The sequence below is a fragment of the Misgurnus anguillicaudatus genome, chromosome 4 (genome assembly GCF_027580225.2).
Source record: "Misgurnus anguillicaudatus chromosome 4, ASM2758022v2, whole genome shotgun sequence".
NCBI lineage: Eukaryota > Metazoa > Chordata > Actinopteri > Cypriniformes > Cobitidae > Misgurnus > Misgurnus anguillicaudatus.
This window is the reverse complement of record NC_073340.2, coordinates 4439754-4454569: the sequence shown is the minus strand read 5'-3', so window position 1 is coordinate 4454569 and position 14816 is coordinate 4439754. Positions and strand designations below refer to the sequence as shown.

At 37.1% G+C, this 14816-nt stretch overlaps 1 protein-coding gene across 2 annotated transcripts; it reads left to right on the top strand.

Moving 5' to 3' along the window:
• The first annotated feature begins 437 nt into the window (after window positions 1–437).
• Window positions 438–10784, top strand: rac3b (Rac family small GTPase 3b). 2 transcript variants are annotated; one of them, XM_055176171.2, is made up of 6 exons: window positions 443–635; window positions 1329–1400; window positions 4442–4559; window positions 4698–4760; window positions 4859–5018; window positions 9411–10784. In XM_055176171.2, the coding sequence occupies exons 1-6, from the start codon at window positions 601–603 to the stop codon at window positions 9539–9541; spliced, it is 579 nt and encodes a 192-aa protein (XP_055032146.1). In that variant the 5' UTR covers window positions 443–600; the 3' UTR covers window positions 9542–10784. The 2 variants fall into 2 exon arrangements, with proteins under 2 accessions (XP_073722668.1, XP_055032146.1); XM_073866567.1 differs by having other exon boundaries at window positions 438–635; window positions 4442–4760.
• Window positions 10785–14816: the final 4032 nt, after the last annotated feature.

Genomic DNA, 14816 nt, shown 5'->3' with positions numbered 1-14816 from the left:
TTGCAATAATATCATAAAATGTATATTTTAAAAAAACTGCCACTATTAACTGAGGCAAAATGTGCATTATACATTGGTGCACACTGCAAGAAACCTCATGATTCAATGTAACAGATTTCAACTCCAGTTTCAGGAAAAATTATGTTTAAAGGAACTAAAGCAATATTTTAAATATCTGTTATGAATGATTATTTAGTGTGGACTGGAAATGTTCACACAAAATTTGAACAGTAAAATATTTTTTAAGATGACAAATAAATATCACACAGATGCAAGTCATGTAGCGTACTACTGGAATAGAAATGCTTCTCCTTTTTCACTTACTATTTATAAAGGAAGACAGTTTGTTGTGGTGTTCAATACGCTATTTCAACATTTTGGACAGCAATCGCTCATAAGGTTTTTGTGGGCTCCTGTTCCTTTAAATCCGTTCGGGTTTTTCCGGAGGACTCGGTGATGTTCGCCGCACAAATCGCTGCTGCAAAGAGGGCAGTGACCGTATTTTCGCAGATATCTATCATTTCTCGAAATAAGAAGTGAGAGCTTTGACAAATAAAATATATTTACGCCTGTGAAGTGAAAGAGACCGCCTATCTACAAATGCAAGCTATCAAATGTGTCGTGGTCGGCGACGGGTAAGTAGTGGGTTTTTTTGGAGGGGAAGTGATGGAGAGGAGCATCCTTGGAAAACCCGTGTGTGGTATTGCAATGCATTGATGCGTGCCTCTGGCCTTTGCATTTTATTATGTGCTTGACGGGATACCTTGAATTTAATCATGTGCATACATGAGGACTGCATTTAATATCGGAATCAAAATAGCTATTACATCATGAGAAATTGTTTCATGTCCATATTATTTTGAATGCACGTGCAGTCAGTATGCGTTGAATATTATGCAATGCTTTTTAAAGGGATTTTTTTTATCATTGTAACCAGAATATGGACGTTAGCAGCAGTGTGTTAAATACACCTCTACTTATGTTGAATGGTAAAAACCTGAAGCAGAATCGCTCCTCTATGGTTACCACTCCCTCCTGCGCGCGCGAGTAGGTTGTGCGGCGCGTGCATGTGAGCGAGAGTGTTTCCCTGCTGACACTATGTATTACATTTGTAATTGAATACAGGCAACTATATTTTTGTGTGTGTGCCCCTGGGCGGGTGTGAATCTGGGACAGGGTCTGTCAATGACACACTACCAACCACACAAAGACCAGCAGCAAATAGCAAAACACTTATTGATGTTGTTGTTACAGTATAATCCCATGTGTGGTCTTTCCCTCATATTTTTCTTCTTTATCTTCTTTTTCTTCTCTCTGTCTTTCTCCAGGGCGGTGGGTAAGACCTGTCTGCTGATCAGCTATACCACAAATGCCTTTCCCGGTGAATACATCCCCACAGTGTGAGTACTCAATGATGAATGTTCATCCAAAATACTAATTGTCATTATTTGCTTACTCTCATGTTGGGTGAAAAAGGAGTTTTTAAATAATATATTTTCCATGAGAGTCAAAAGGGCTGCTTTCAAAAAGGATAAAACACCATTAAAGTAGCGATTTAACCTTGTGTGTTATATTCCACCTTTAAAAAAAAAAAAAAAAAAGCCATTTAATGTTTTTTTATTAACAGACTAAAAATTATATAGTCAAATTTATTTAAATACATGGTTATGCCCTATGTGTTTGTATGGTAAAGATTTTTTTTTTAAAGAAGTGCCAAATAAAAAATAACAAGACAGGTTGGAAATAAGCAAAGGGTGGGTAAAAATTGAAAGAATTTTAATTTACTGCTTTTTAGCTACACTTTGTGTACATAAAGGCTTATACTAGTCACATGATTTATGGTCCTCACAGCTTTATTTGCTATTTCAGTTGACATAAAGTGCATGTGACAACATTCATTTGCATTTCAATAAAACAATTAGTTGACTATTCTAAAGATCTATTGAACTATGTTGTGATGTCCTGCAGGGAGATGATCCAAAAATGTGACATGACCAAACTCACAGACATTTTGGAATGTTTTTGAGTAATGCGTTTTCATTATGATGAATGAGCATTCAGGGGGGAATAATGGTTCAAAAGAAAATTCAGTCTCTGAACACTGGAGACAATGACTAATCCTGATACTTTCTTTTTAAGACTCAAGATTTTTTATTTGTCACACACACAGCTATATGCATTTACAACCTATAGTGAAATGTAGATCTGGTTTACTCTGTAGACTCTGCAACTAACACATTTAGAAAACATACAACATATACACTCCCTGACAAAAGTCTTGTCGCTTCTGTACAAATTGACCTGAAGTGCAACTAAAATATATTTCTTATCAAGATTTGTTTTCAAGAAATGGCTCATTTTAATCCCAACAAGTTTTGTAATAATGTTTCAGTGCAAAACGAAACTGTCAAAAAGTATTTTAATATTTACAGCTTGGTAAAGCCCATTGAGTCAATTTTTGCAAAGACAAAGTCTTGTCGGCTTGTCATATAAGGTTCATCTGTGACTAATAATGGATCAATTAGGTCTCAAAAAGAACCCCAGTACACTAGACCTTTACATCAACTGCAACTAGACCTCTGCAAACATGCCTAAGATTCACCTTGAGACTAAAGTTTTGATTATCAAGAGGCTGAAGACCAGATCCAATGCTGATGTGCCAGACACCTTCAATGTGTCTCAGCATCAAGTACAGAGGATAGAAAAAAGATTTGAAGAGACTGGAGACGTTTTTGACAAGCCCATCAGGCAGACCCCACAAGACAACTGCTCGAGGGGAAAATCCAAGGCCAGTTCATTTTCCACTGAAGCAGAGCTCCACAAGACCTGGTCACCTGAAGTCCCTGTGTCAACCAGAACAGTTTTTCGGATTTTGTCTCAAAATGGCCTCCGTGGTAGAATCAGTGCCCAGAATCCAGCACTAAACCAAAGACCCACAGCCTGCTAAAAGAATGGACGCTGGAAAAGCAGAAGGTGGATTTTTCAGATGAATCTTCTGTTGAATTACACCACAGTTGCTGCAAATATCGCAGGAGACCTACTGGAGCCCGCATGGATCCACCCAGAAAACAGTGAAGTTTGGTAGCGGAAAAATCATGGTCTGGTTACATCCATTATGGGGGTGTGCAAGAGATCTGCAGGGTGAAAGGCAACATCAATAGTCTAAAATACCAAGAAATCTTAGCTACCTCTTATATTCCCAACCATAAAAGAGGCCAAATTCTGCAGCAGGATGGTGCTCCATCGCATACTTCTATCTCCACATCAAAGTTCCTCAAGGCGAAGAAGATCAAGATGCTCCAGGATTGGCCAGCCCAGTCACCAGACATGAAGATCATTGAGCATATGTTGGGTAGGATGAAAGAGGAAGCATGGAAGATGAAACCAAAGAATATTGATGAACTCTGGGAGGCATGCAAGACTGCTTTCTTTGCTATTCCTGATGACTTCATCTATACATTGTATGAATCCTTGCCAAACACCATGGAGGTAGTCCTTCAAGCTCATGGAAGTCATACAAGATATTAAATTTGGATCTCACAGCACCACTACTGAATTTGCTAAAATATTTTTGTATTTGCAGTAAATTTGTTCAATTTCTGTATAGGCGACAAAACTTTTGTCTTGCCAAAATTTGACCTTTCTGTCTTGATTAAATGATAATTCTTTTTTCAGTGAAACTAATTCATTTCAGTGCATTAAACATCTTTTGGGAGGGTTTTAGCTTTTCATATGAGCTATTTCTAACACCAATTGATTAATGAAAAGTCAGGTTAATAGCAGGTGTTTCTACAAAATAGATAAGCGACAAGACTTTTGTCAGGGAGTGTACACTTATTAATAAAGTTAAATTAAAGCTATTACATTTTTTTTTTGAAAATTACAAATACATAACTACTGTACATTATCAGTGGTGTATAAAGACCTTACATAATGAACTGTATTGTTTTTATTACCCTAGAATGAGCCATTTATCTGTCATGTTTATATCAGTGGCCATAAACAGACAAATATAGAGCGCATTTTGTCACTACGTTGTCTCAGATAATGACGTCCTGTGGCGTCTACCGTAGCTTCATTATGGGTTTCGAAAGAGAGGAGTGAGTTGGACCAGTTTTACCAAACAGACTCTGGTAGTGTTAACAGGCAGAAAAGTGAGTTTGCAGGGTGCATACGTCCTTAATTATCTTGTCCGCCCTGATTCTTCATCGCCTGATCTTGATATCCTGCAAAGAGGGAAGAGCAGACCCAGAGAAGCGCTCAGCTAAGTACACCACTCGGATGAACAGTTCCCATACCACCATGAGATACACCGAGTCAAAACACTTTCCATATAGAAAGTTTGCAGGATCGCTGATGAGATCCTAAATTTCCAGTGTTACAGCTGTTGTCTGGCATCAATGTTTAGTTAGGTTATTTTCTTAACTCTTGCCTTTTTCAGATTCGACAACTATTCTGCCAATGTGATGGTCGATGGTAAACCAGTCAACCTTGGTTTATGGGATACGGCAGGACAGGAAGACTATGACCGCCTTCGTCCCCTCTCGTACCCACAGACGGTGTGTGCTATCATGCGCTTATTAATATACAATATCTTCATGCCATCATTGTCTGACTGTCAACTGCACAACAACCAGAATTTGAATTGGGGTTACATGAATAAAAACAACAACCCATTGTGCGTCTTTTCTCTACAGGATGTATTCCTAATATGCTTTTCTTTGGTGAGCCCGGCATCCTTTGAGAATGTTCGTGCAAAGGTTGGTGTGAAAACAAAAGGCAAAGCCTACAACCCTTTTCTAGTGGTAGCTAAAATGTTTACAATTTAAAACCAACCTTCTGTGCTTTCTCGCACCAGTGGTACCCTGAAGTGCGACATCACTGTCCTAACACACCCATCATCCTGGTGGGCACCAAACTGGACCTGAGAGACGACAAGGACACCATAGAACGGCTGCGGGACAAAAAACTTTCACCCATCACCTACCCACAGGGCTTGGCCATGGCCCGTGAGATTGGTAAGGAGAACAAAAATTATATTTATGACTATAATGCTTTTCATAGTGTGCACTGTTGCAAAGCAACTTGGAGCACCGAAACAGGATATATTCAAAAATAAATAAAAGATATATCAGGTTAAAAACAGACCTTGACAAAGAAGAACAGTAAACCCAAAACAACCCCGTCATTGTGAATCCCGACAGGAGGAAGACCACACTTTCATTACTGAAGGCACGGTTCAGCAAACTATAATTGAGTAACTGAATTCCCGAATAGGACGCTGGTTGTGTTATCATATGCTGAAGTTGATTAGTGGAGTGGGGGGCACACAGAGACCCATTGTCTGACCGATGGAGGTCCAGCGTGAGGCAGGAGTGAGGGGGAGGAATGGCTGCTGGAGAAAGATGTTCACTACACAAAATGGCCACCAGTCAGCTGCAGTAGAAGGATCTTTGTCATGTTGCTCTGCATGCTTCAAGTAGCCCAAGTCTGAATGTTTTAATGCCTGGCTGAAGCAATAATCAGACTTATACCCCATATAATGGACTACTTAAACAACTCCATGTCAGGCAACATTCAGCACATTTTTAGGGCTGATAAGGCCTTTTTAGGGATATCGAATTATCTGAAATAATCCTGAAAAATAAATGCATCTGCTGTATTCAGCAGTTCACTGTTGTTTGTGCTTTAATAACTTTTATTGGATATTTATGAGGGTTGTCAAAAGATTAATCGCAATTAATCGTATACAAAATAAAAGTTTGTGTTTGCATAATATATTTGTGTGTGTATTGTGTGTAATTATCATCTATATATAAATACACATATACATGTATAAATACATTTAAGAAAAATTTTGTTTTTTTATTTATATATAATATAAAATATATTAAAATCTTAATAAATATGCATATACATGTAAACGTTACTTAAATACATATATGCATGTGTGTGTATTTATATATACAAAATAATTACACACAGTGCATACATATATGCAGTGCCCTCCATAAGTATTGGAACAGAGGCACATTTTGTGTTATTTTAGCTGTTTACCAAAATGTATTCCAGTTACAGTCATATAATGAATATTGGCTTAAAGTGCACACTCTCAGCTTTATTTTGAGGGTATTCACAATCCAAATGTGCCTCTGTTCCAATACTTATGGAGGGCACTGTATACCGAGCCTCTAAGGTGACATTGGAGTAAAAAAAATGTAAAGTTTAGTTTCATGTGCTCACAAGAAACTTTTCTGCGCTCACGCAAAACCTTCATGTGCAGAATTCAACGCTCAACGCTAACTTTATTTAATTTTTGCTTCATGTCCCCTTAGGGGCTCCGTATATATATTATGCAAAAACAAACTTTTATTTTTGTATGCGATTAATCTTTTGACAGCCATAATATTTATTCCTAAGTCTGAATTAAATTCCCCTGAAATTCAAAGGTAATGCACATAGGAAAGTACAAAATGTATTCATTTTCAGGACCCCAAAACGTAAACAAACAACCAAACCATATAAGAACTTGAAAACGATATTGTGTAAACATCTCCTAGGGCAAAAATATTTATTGATGAGGACTGTACAGTAACTTAAAGGGACACTCCACTTTTAAAAAAAATAGGCTCATTTTCCAGCTCCCCTAGAGTTAAACATTTGATTTTTACCGTTTTGGAATCCATTCAGCTGAACTTTGGGTCTGGCGGCCTGAAAATAGTCCCCTTGATAACTTTCAATAGCAGGGGATAGGGCTGCACGATTACAGGAAAATTGATGATCACAATTGTTTTGCTCAAACTTTTGATCAGGATTAAAAATATGATCATTCTTTTAGTGAAGAACTTTTATTCACGTCAGTATTTTATTACACTTTACAGCCATCTATATAATATTATATACAATTTATAAGCCTGCATTATAAAATACAGTTAGTTCAAATGTTTATTATCAACACACTATTTTTTAAAAGGCGGAGGGAGGCTGCTTTGTTGCTTGCAGTCGCGGCAGGGTGCAGAATAATAATGAAATGGGCTATACAGTTAAAACAAAACGAAATAAACATGCAGGTTGCCTTTCCTTACACATTCGCTATGCATCAATTAAAATGTAATGCTTTTACACAGAACATTGCTATACGTGTATGAAACAGTTAAACTAAGAAAAAAGTCTATTCTCAAACAAGAAAAAAATGACACAGCATTCTTACATGACTGCAGGAAGAAGGCTGTTATAAGTTATGCGCAGTATTTAAGGTTTTTATCCAGTTCTCCATTTTTCCCGATGCGCTGAAGGTCCTGCTGCTGGCGGAGACGCTGGTTGCAACAGGTGCATTGTGAATGTGCGTAGCAGACTCGAGTCGTGCGATAAGTTAAACGTCTTTTTTTTTTACAATTTTCAATGTCTCAACGTTTCTTGTAATTAAATGAAAATATAAAAAGATGGAGAAGCCTAAAAAATCTCGAGGCCTGGCCCGCGTATCAACTGTGACGTTAAAATTGGCCCAAAACCCGACCAAGGGATGTAAAAAGGCAGAAATGCAGGGCTCTTAACATAGCCTATATTTATATCAAATTAGAATGAAACTGAAATAAAAACAAAACATTTTTGAAATAGAAAAGTTAATTCTTTTTATGCTAGCCTATGATATGCCTTTTATGTGGCAATAACTTTTTTTAAACCCCTTGCTGCTCACGGTGCTTATTGGACACATATCCTTGCTAACTTACATGATCCGTTATTGTTGTCGTGGATGGACGTGTCGTGGATGGTCCGGGATTTTTTATGGTTGTGTCTTCAGCTTTTGAAACTCTTGATATTGCTCGTTTGGACGAAACAGGAGCACAGTTTGCACAAGACTCATAACTTACCTGATCAACATCACTTTCCTCAAATCCGAAATATACAAACAATGAAGTAGGCCTATATGACCCTTTTCGTGGAACTAATGTACGTATTTCTGCACTTTCTTCTTGTTGCTCTGCCATTATGTTCTTTCAAGGTGAATGACTGTAAATCTTGTGATGCTAACGTACTTCTACCATAACACAGACCACGCTTGCAAATATCCACTCTGTATACTCTGACTCCGCCCATATCAACCAAACACATTGCTTGATTCTACCGTCTGTTTTGTGCTTGATCTTTACACATTAATCGCAACGATTGTCATAAATTAATCGTTGGGCACGCATATCGTTATCATGATAAAAATACGATTAATCGTGCAGGACTAACAGGGGACTATTTTTGGGCTCTGCATAATATAATTGCGCCTCCTGCAGCCATGGTACGGCAGCAAAGTCCTTGATTATTATGGCAGAATAAGGGTATAGTTCCTAACCATATCTACCTAGAAAATTGCAAATTTTAATTTTCCGTCGGTCTTAGTATACAATGTGAATACAGAAGTCAAGTTTTAAATAGGAAAAATATCCAAACTCTTTGGTTATTTTTTTGAGCGTGATGCTAATGGTCTAATCAGATTAAATGGATTATGCTAAGCTATGCTAAAAGTGGTAGCGCCAAACGCGGAGATCAGCTGAATGGATTCCAAAACGGTAAAAATCAAATGTTTAACTCTAGGAGAGCTGGAAAATGACCATATTGAGCATATAGAGTGTCCCTTTAAATAAAAACTATAAAAATATCCCTTACTTTGACATACTTTACAAGAGGAACTCCATCCATATACATAGACCAAATCATTATAAATGAAGTAGGGATGGGCTTTATAGACCCTTTTACAGCCCACGTGATCAAATAGCCTAGTGTAGTTCTAACGTGTTAGCTAAAGTTTATTAAAACGGTTTCCCAGCATCAAAATGTCTGGTTGTTGCGTTTGGTTGCACCAATATAATATACCAATATACGTATATATATGTATCTGGACACTTTATATTTGGCCATCTGCTTACGTCTTCTATCCACTCCACTATAGTACACGGATCTGTATCTATGTTGAAAAAGTTGACAAAGTTAACTTTTTAAAAAACTTTGTCTGTGTTGCTTCACTGCTGATTCTTGCCATACTTCCGTTGCCAATATGCACGTGCATACATTGCCACGTCATCATTGTGTACAAACAGTAAAAGGGTCTATAGATACAGTAAAGTGAAAAGTAACCACCTTGACCTAGAACTCTCAAAAAATCATCTGGCATATGCACCGCACGCCTTAAAAACACTTCAGCAAACAACCTCACATAAGAAGTGACATAAGCTGGTCTGTGGTGGGCGTTCTGGCGCAATATGGCTGCCGTCGTATCATCCAGGTGGATGCTGCACATTGGTGGTGGTTGAGGAGATTCCCCGTCCATATGTAAAGCGCTTTGAGTACTGAGAAAAGCGCTATATAAATGTAAGGAATTATTAATTATTATTACATAAGAAAATGTTGTGCTTTTACAGGTGCTGTGAAGTACCTGGAATGCTCCGCCCTGACTCAGCGTGGTCTAAAGACTGTATTTGATGAGGCCATCCGTGCCGTTCTGTGTCCTCCGCCTGTCAAAAAACGCGGCAAGAGGTGCACTCTGCTCTGAGCTATTGTGGTACCCCCAAACAAAACGACAATATTTTTTAAATGACATGTAATAGCAGTCCATGAAGTTGTAATACATTGAATGCGCATTACTGTACATGTACAGTATATGAACCATTGGCTAGACTTCCAGTCAGAGGGAAACCTCCAGGTAGATGGCTTTTGTTTTTACAGCCTCACACGTTCAGAGACGTAATATTACATTTTATATCGTTTAGACGAGAAGTTTTAGTGGAACAGTGTAATTGTTGACATACTGGAAGTGTTTCTTAGTGTTGTAAAGGAAGTGTGTCAATCCAATGGGAAACTTATGTTGATGTGGACGGTCTTGTACAGTACAAAGCTTACCATTTACAGTATTAGCATACTTGTTGGTGTCAGTCAACATCACAACCCATTTTATTTGCGTAATGTGACATTTCTGAGTGAAAGAGGATAGACTTTATTTTATAAATAAGGAATTGTTTGGCTTGTGAAATTATTTGTATATGACAGCTGTCGAAGGGGAGGGGCTGGAAAATAAGAAGGCTTCATGATGTACAGTATGTGCACTTATGAATCACTTAATTAGAATAGGAAAGCGGGTTAAATTTGATATCATGTTAGCTTTAAAGCCACATAAGTCTTATCAACTATTTAACTACTTGGCCATTGCAAACACTAAGTAAGGTAACTGGAATATTGTCTTTAATACAAGTAACCTTCAAGAATTTTGTGAGTAACACTGTATTTCAACTTTCTTTTCTAGCTTTTTATGTATGGGTAAACCCACTTCTTTCACTTATACAACCCAATCTATCATAAACAGGTTTATGGTACACCTTTAGATTTTGAAAATAACCTTTTTTTAAACAAATGCCCATTTATAGGTGTGTGCATGCCACTAGAAGCCTTGATAATCCGAATGTCTCTTAATGAAGGGCATGCATGGGCATTTGTTCTTGATCTTTCCCAGTTTGAAACCTTTGTGAATATGTGTCTGCATGTGGTGCGAATGTGGGCATTTGTCAGTGATTTAAGTGAGCTTTAAAGTCTACATGATGATTAACAGTGTCCCCATTGGTGCTACAGCATTTCCTGTCTCTCACCTATTCATTTTGTAAATAACTTGGACAAAAAAAAGAAAAAAAAATGATGTTCTTCACGGCTGCCAAACGACGTTTCCATGATGTAAGATAGTATATTTAAAAATGTTTTAGATGAGGAATGCATTAAATAATAAATCTATTCATGTTTTACCCTTACTTTAACTCTGTGTTTTCATTTTACACTGCAGATTTTTTTTCGGAAAACTTACAAACAAGTCTTTCTAATCCAGAAAAACTGGAGCACAAAAATATTTGGTTTCTTAAATCATGTCAGTAGGATAACCATGAATTACTACTATAATAATGCACCATTGGGGCTTCAACATATAGGGTCATCTCCACTTACATTGCATGAACATGCAAAGGATGTTTTTCTAGAAATCGGTGTTCAGCTGAATAATCATCAGCCTGCCATTTTTGCTCTGTCCTCACAGAAAGTGGACATAAAAGCGAAGATGAGAAAAAATCAATAACTTTATCCCATACATTATATGTATTGTTGGCTATTGCTACAAATATACCCATGCAACTTAACTTTTTGGTCTTTTGTGGTCTAAAGTCACATTTACAAAAATGCATTTAGATCACTAGTGATTGTGATCTAGACTAGTAATCACATAGTGATTGGTGTCAGGATATGAGGGGACTTGCATATAAAAATGTTTTTGTAGAGAATTACGTACTTCACATTACAGTTTTTCTCAATTGCTAAAACACTAAAGCCCATTGACTGAACAAAGATCTCAGTTGCCTGAACTCATTTATCTAATTGTGCAGTCTTTTGTCAATACCTTTAACCATTTCACATGATAAAACACAATTTGCAGATCTCACTCAGACTTTTTAGCAAAACTCCAAACACATACTCATTCTCAAAACACAATCTTCACTCAAATGCACATGTCATGCATACTACTAAACACAAGCTGCAACAATCAAATACAAATAGAGCACACATGTCATTGATTAAATACAACCACTCAAAATTGATTTAACCTGTTTCAAATGATGTGACACAACCAATATAAGCCAGTTCAGTGTTGTATACAGTACTACAGTGCATTTTAGGCTGTAAACTGTACAATGAACAAATTGTACATCCCTGAACACTGTGCGTTCCTTTTTTTACAGTTTTTCTCAGTCGCTTTGGTGCATTTCTCACATCACTATTTACATTTGCACAACAGTTACAGTTTTTCTCAATTGCTAAAACACTAAACCCTATTGTCTGAACCAAATGCTCAGTTGCCTGAACCCACTGATTGAATCAATCACTCTTTTGGCAAAACCATAAACACTTTTCACCTGTTTAGACACAACTTGCCAACACATTTTCATTGTGATGCACCCGTGATGCATAATGGTGAGCACAGGTGACAAAAGTCAAACACAATTAAAGCACAAGTGTAACCACTTGAACACAACAACTTAAAATTGATCACACTTGTGGCTAAAGATGTGAGGGAACATATACAGTAAGCCACATTTTTTAAGGTTTTTACTGTATTGTATGGGTTACTGTTGGTATGTATTGTGTGTATCAGGTGTTGTTGTTATATATTTTTGTATATGGTTGCACACGGATCTGTATGAAACGAAATTTCGTTCAACTGTATACATGTATAAAGTAGAATGACAATAAAAATTGACTATGACTATGAAGGCAGTTCAGAGAGCACTGGTTTGTGAGGCCCTACAATAGATAGATATCTGTGTGGAAGAGTTTGTATGAGAGGAGGTCGAGGTGGTCAGCGAAGACAAAGATCAGTAATATCTGATGAAATCAGAGCTACTGTGATTGATCATGTTCTGCATAAGATTTCTGTTTTGTCTTTTTGTACAAGTGCTAAATGCACAGTTTTTTTTGCAACATGCATTTAGCCTACAGTGAACAATAAACATTTATGTCTAAAGCTTCATGTCTTGAGCATTGTGTTTTCTATTTTTCTACATAGTGTTTACTGACTGTTCGGTAGTGTTTTTAATTTTGATTGACCCAGGGCACGATTTGACAACATAGTTCAGTTTTGAGCACAGATTGAACTATTTTGAGGTAAAAGTTTGGTTTTGCAAGAAGAGTCTGAGGTTTTGTAAATGTAGCTTGACAATTGGGTTTTGTGTTCACAGTTTAGAGAAAAGGAGAGCAGCATTCAAGAAATGTGTCTTAGCAATCGAGAAAAACTGTAACAACATACTCGCTTTGTGAAGGTAAAATAGAGTTTGCAGGCTAGAAGCGGCCCACAAACCCTATCAGAGGTAAAGAACTGACTACTGGTCAATGGAGAATTCCACTTAGATCTTGTTTGATTTGAACCTGGGTCTCCCATATGGTAGAACTAGTGCTCTGACCCTTAGACCACAGAGGATGTGTTGAAGCCGGAAAGCCAAAATCTGGTCCTGTGTATTGCTGCATATGCTCAAACTGTTGGCTGGCTGGTACAGTCAGAGTCAAACCCACAAATACATGAAAACTATCAGATCCAAAGAAGATTTGTTTGCTTCTTTCAAAACCCAAAGACACTGGTGGCATCTGCTGTATTATTTGCTAATTGTATGTCCAGGAATCTTTCTTAAATTGAAACTTACATGAATACATTTTGCTTGAAAGCACTAAATGTTATGTCCAGTACTCTATCTTAAATTTGATCTCAAATATCCAGCAGAAACCTTAAGCCCATATCAGCTAACAAGACTGGTTTAGGAGACATAGGACCAGTGATTAAATTAACAACCTACTCGCTTTGTGAAGGTAAAATAGAGTTTGCAGGCTAGAAGCTGCCCACAAACTCTATTTAGAGATAAAGAAGTGACTACTGGTCAATGGAGAATTCCACTGAAACCTTGTTGGTTTTTGAACCCGGGTCTCCCAAATGGGAGAACATGCGCTCTAACATCACATTAGCTATGAAGACTGCTTCAGGAGACATAGGACAAGTGATAAAAATTAACAACCTACTCGCTTTGTGAAAGTAAAATAGAATTTGGAGGCTAGATGCTGCCCACAAACTCTATCAGAGCTAAGAAAGTGGCTACTTGTCAAGGGAGAAGACCACTTCAACCTTGTGGGATTTGAACATGGGTCACCCATATGGGAAAACTAGTGCTCTAACACCTAGACTACGGAGGATCTGTTAAAGCCGGGCAGCCAAAATCTGGTCTTGTGTATTGCTGCCTATGCTCAAACTTTTGGCTGGCTGGTACAGTCAGTCTCAAACCCACAAATACATGAAAACTATCAGGGGCCTGTTCTTCGTACGTCGCTTAATACATCCGAGATCAAATGAGACATCTGAGATCAAATGAGACATCTGAGATGTTTAGATCTCACTTATTTGGTTCTTTGAACACCACTGCTGTTGATGATTAGTATGGCAGGATTGAATTATCTGAGATCACTGCGCGTTCGTGCACTGCAAGAAAAGGCAATACTTATCGATAGTAGAAACACTGATCAGCAACGCTGTGATTGGCCAGTTGTTACAATGGCCAACAACACGCCCATTTTTTAACCCCTGCAGTCTGAGAGCTATTTATGAAAGGTTGTGAACTTTTTAAGGAACTGAATTTAAAAACCCAGTTAGAGCTACTTTTGTACATAAATCACCATAAATAATGTAAAATTGTCTGTAAAAATATAATCTTGATATCTTTACTATGCTTGTCAAAGATTGAAATTAATGATTGTAATTAAAATTTGATGCTCCTAAAGTACTTTAAGTCTCTTTTAAAAACAGTTCAATGCTATTTTGTCTGTTTGTAACAGCAACTTAAAAAGCATTTTTGTCAGGAAAGGTACGGGTAACATATTTGTAGACAACGATTTAAAGATAGAACAGATAGAAATTCCTAAACGAAAACCCTTTCATGCATGACATTGTAAGCTACTTGACAATCTAAAGACAAAACTAAAATAGGAGATTCGTTTATTCAAATGAAAATTATTTCACACTGAGTAATAGTCTTTATTGTACATAACATCTATTAGTGCTGGGTATGATTGATTGCTGCTTTTATTAAGGAAAATTCAAACAAATTAAAAATGAATGTGATCAGCATTTATCTTCTCATTCCTTTAAGAATAATAATCAAAACACCTGTTACACAAAAACAAGTTGCACAAGTTCAGATAAAGAATATTTGTTATATTATATATTTTTTAATAACATCGCTTAAAGATTTAATTAATCT

Bases quoted from the DNA above. Each gene is read 5' to 3' on its own strand.
- rac3b (XM_073866567.1), top strand. From the start codon at position 601: ATGCAAGCTATCAAATGTGTCGTGGTCGGCGACGG. The intron at 636-1,328 runs GTAAGTAGTGGG...GTCTTTCTCCAG, and splicing joins TGTGTCGTGGTCGGCGACGG to GGCGGTGGGTAAGACCTGTC. The intron at 4,761-4,858 runs GTTGGTGTGAAA...TTCTCGCACCAG, and splicing joins TTGAGAATGTTCGTGCAAAG to TGGTACCCTGAAGTGCGACA.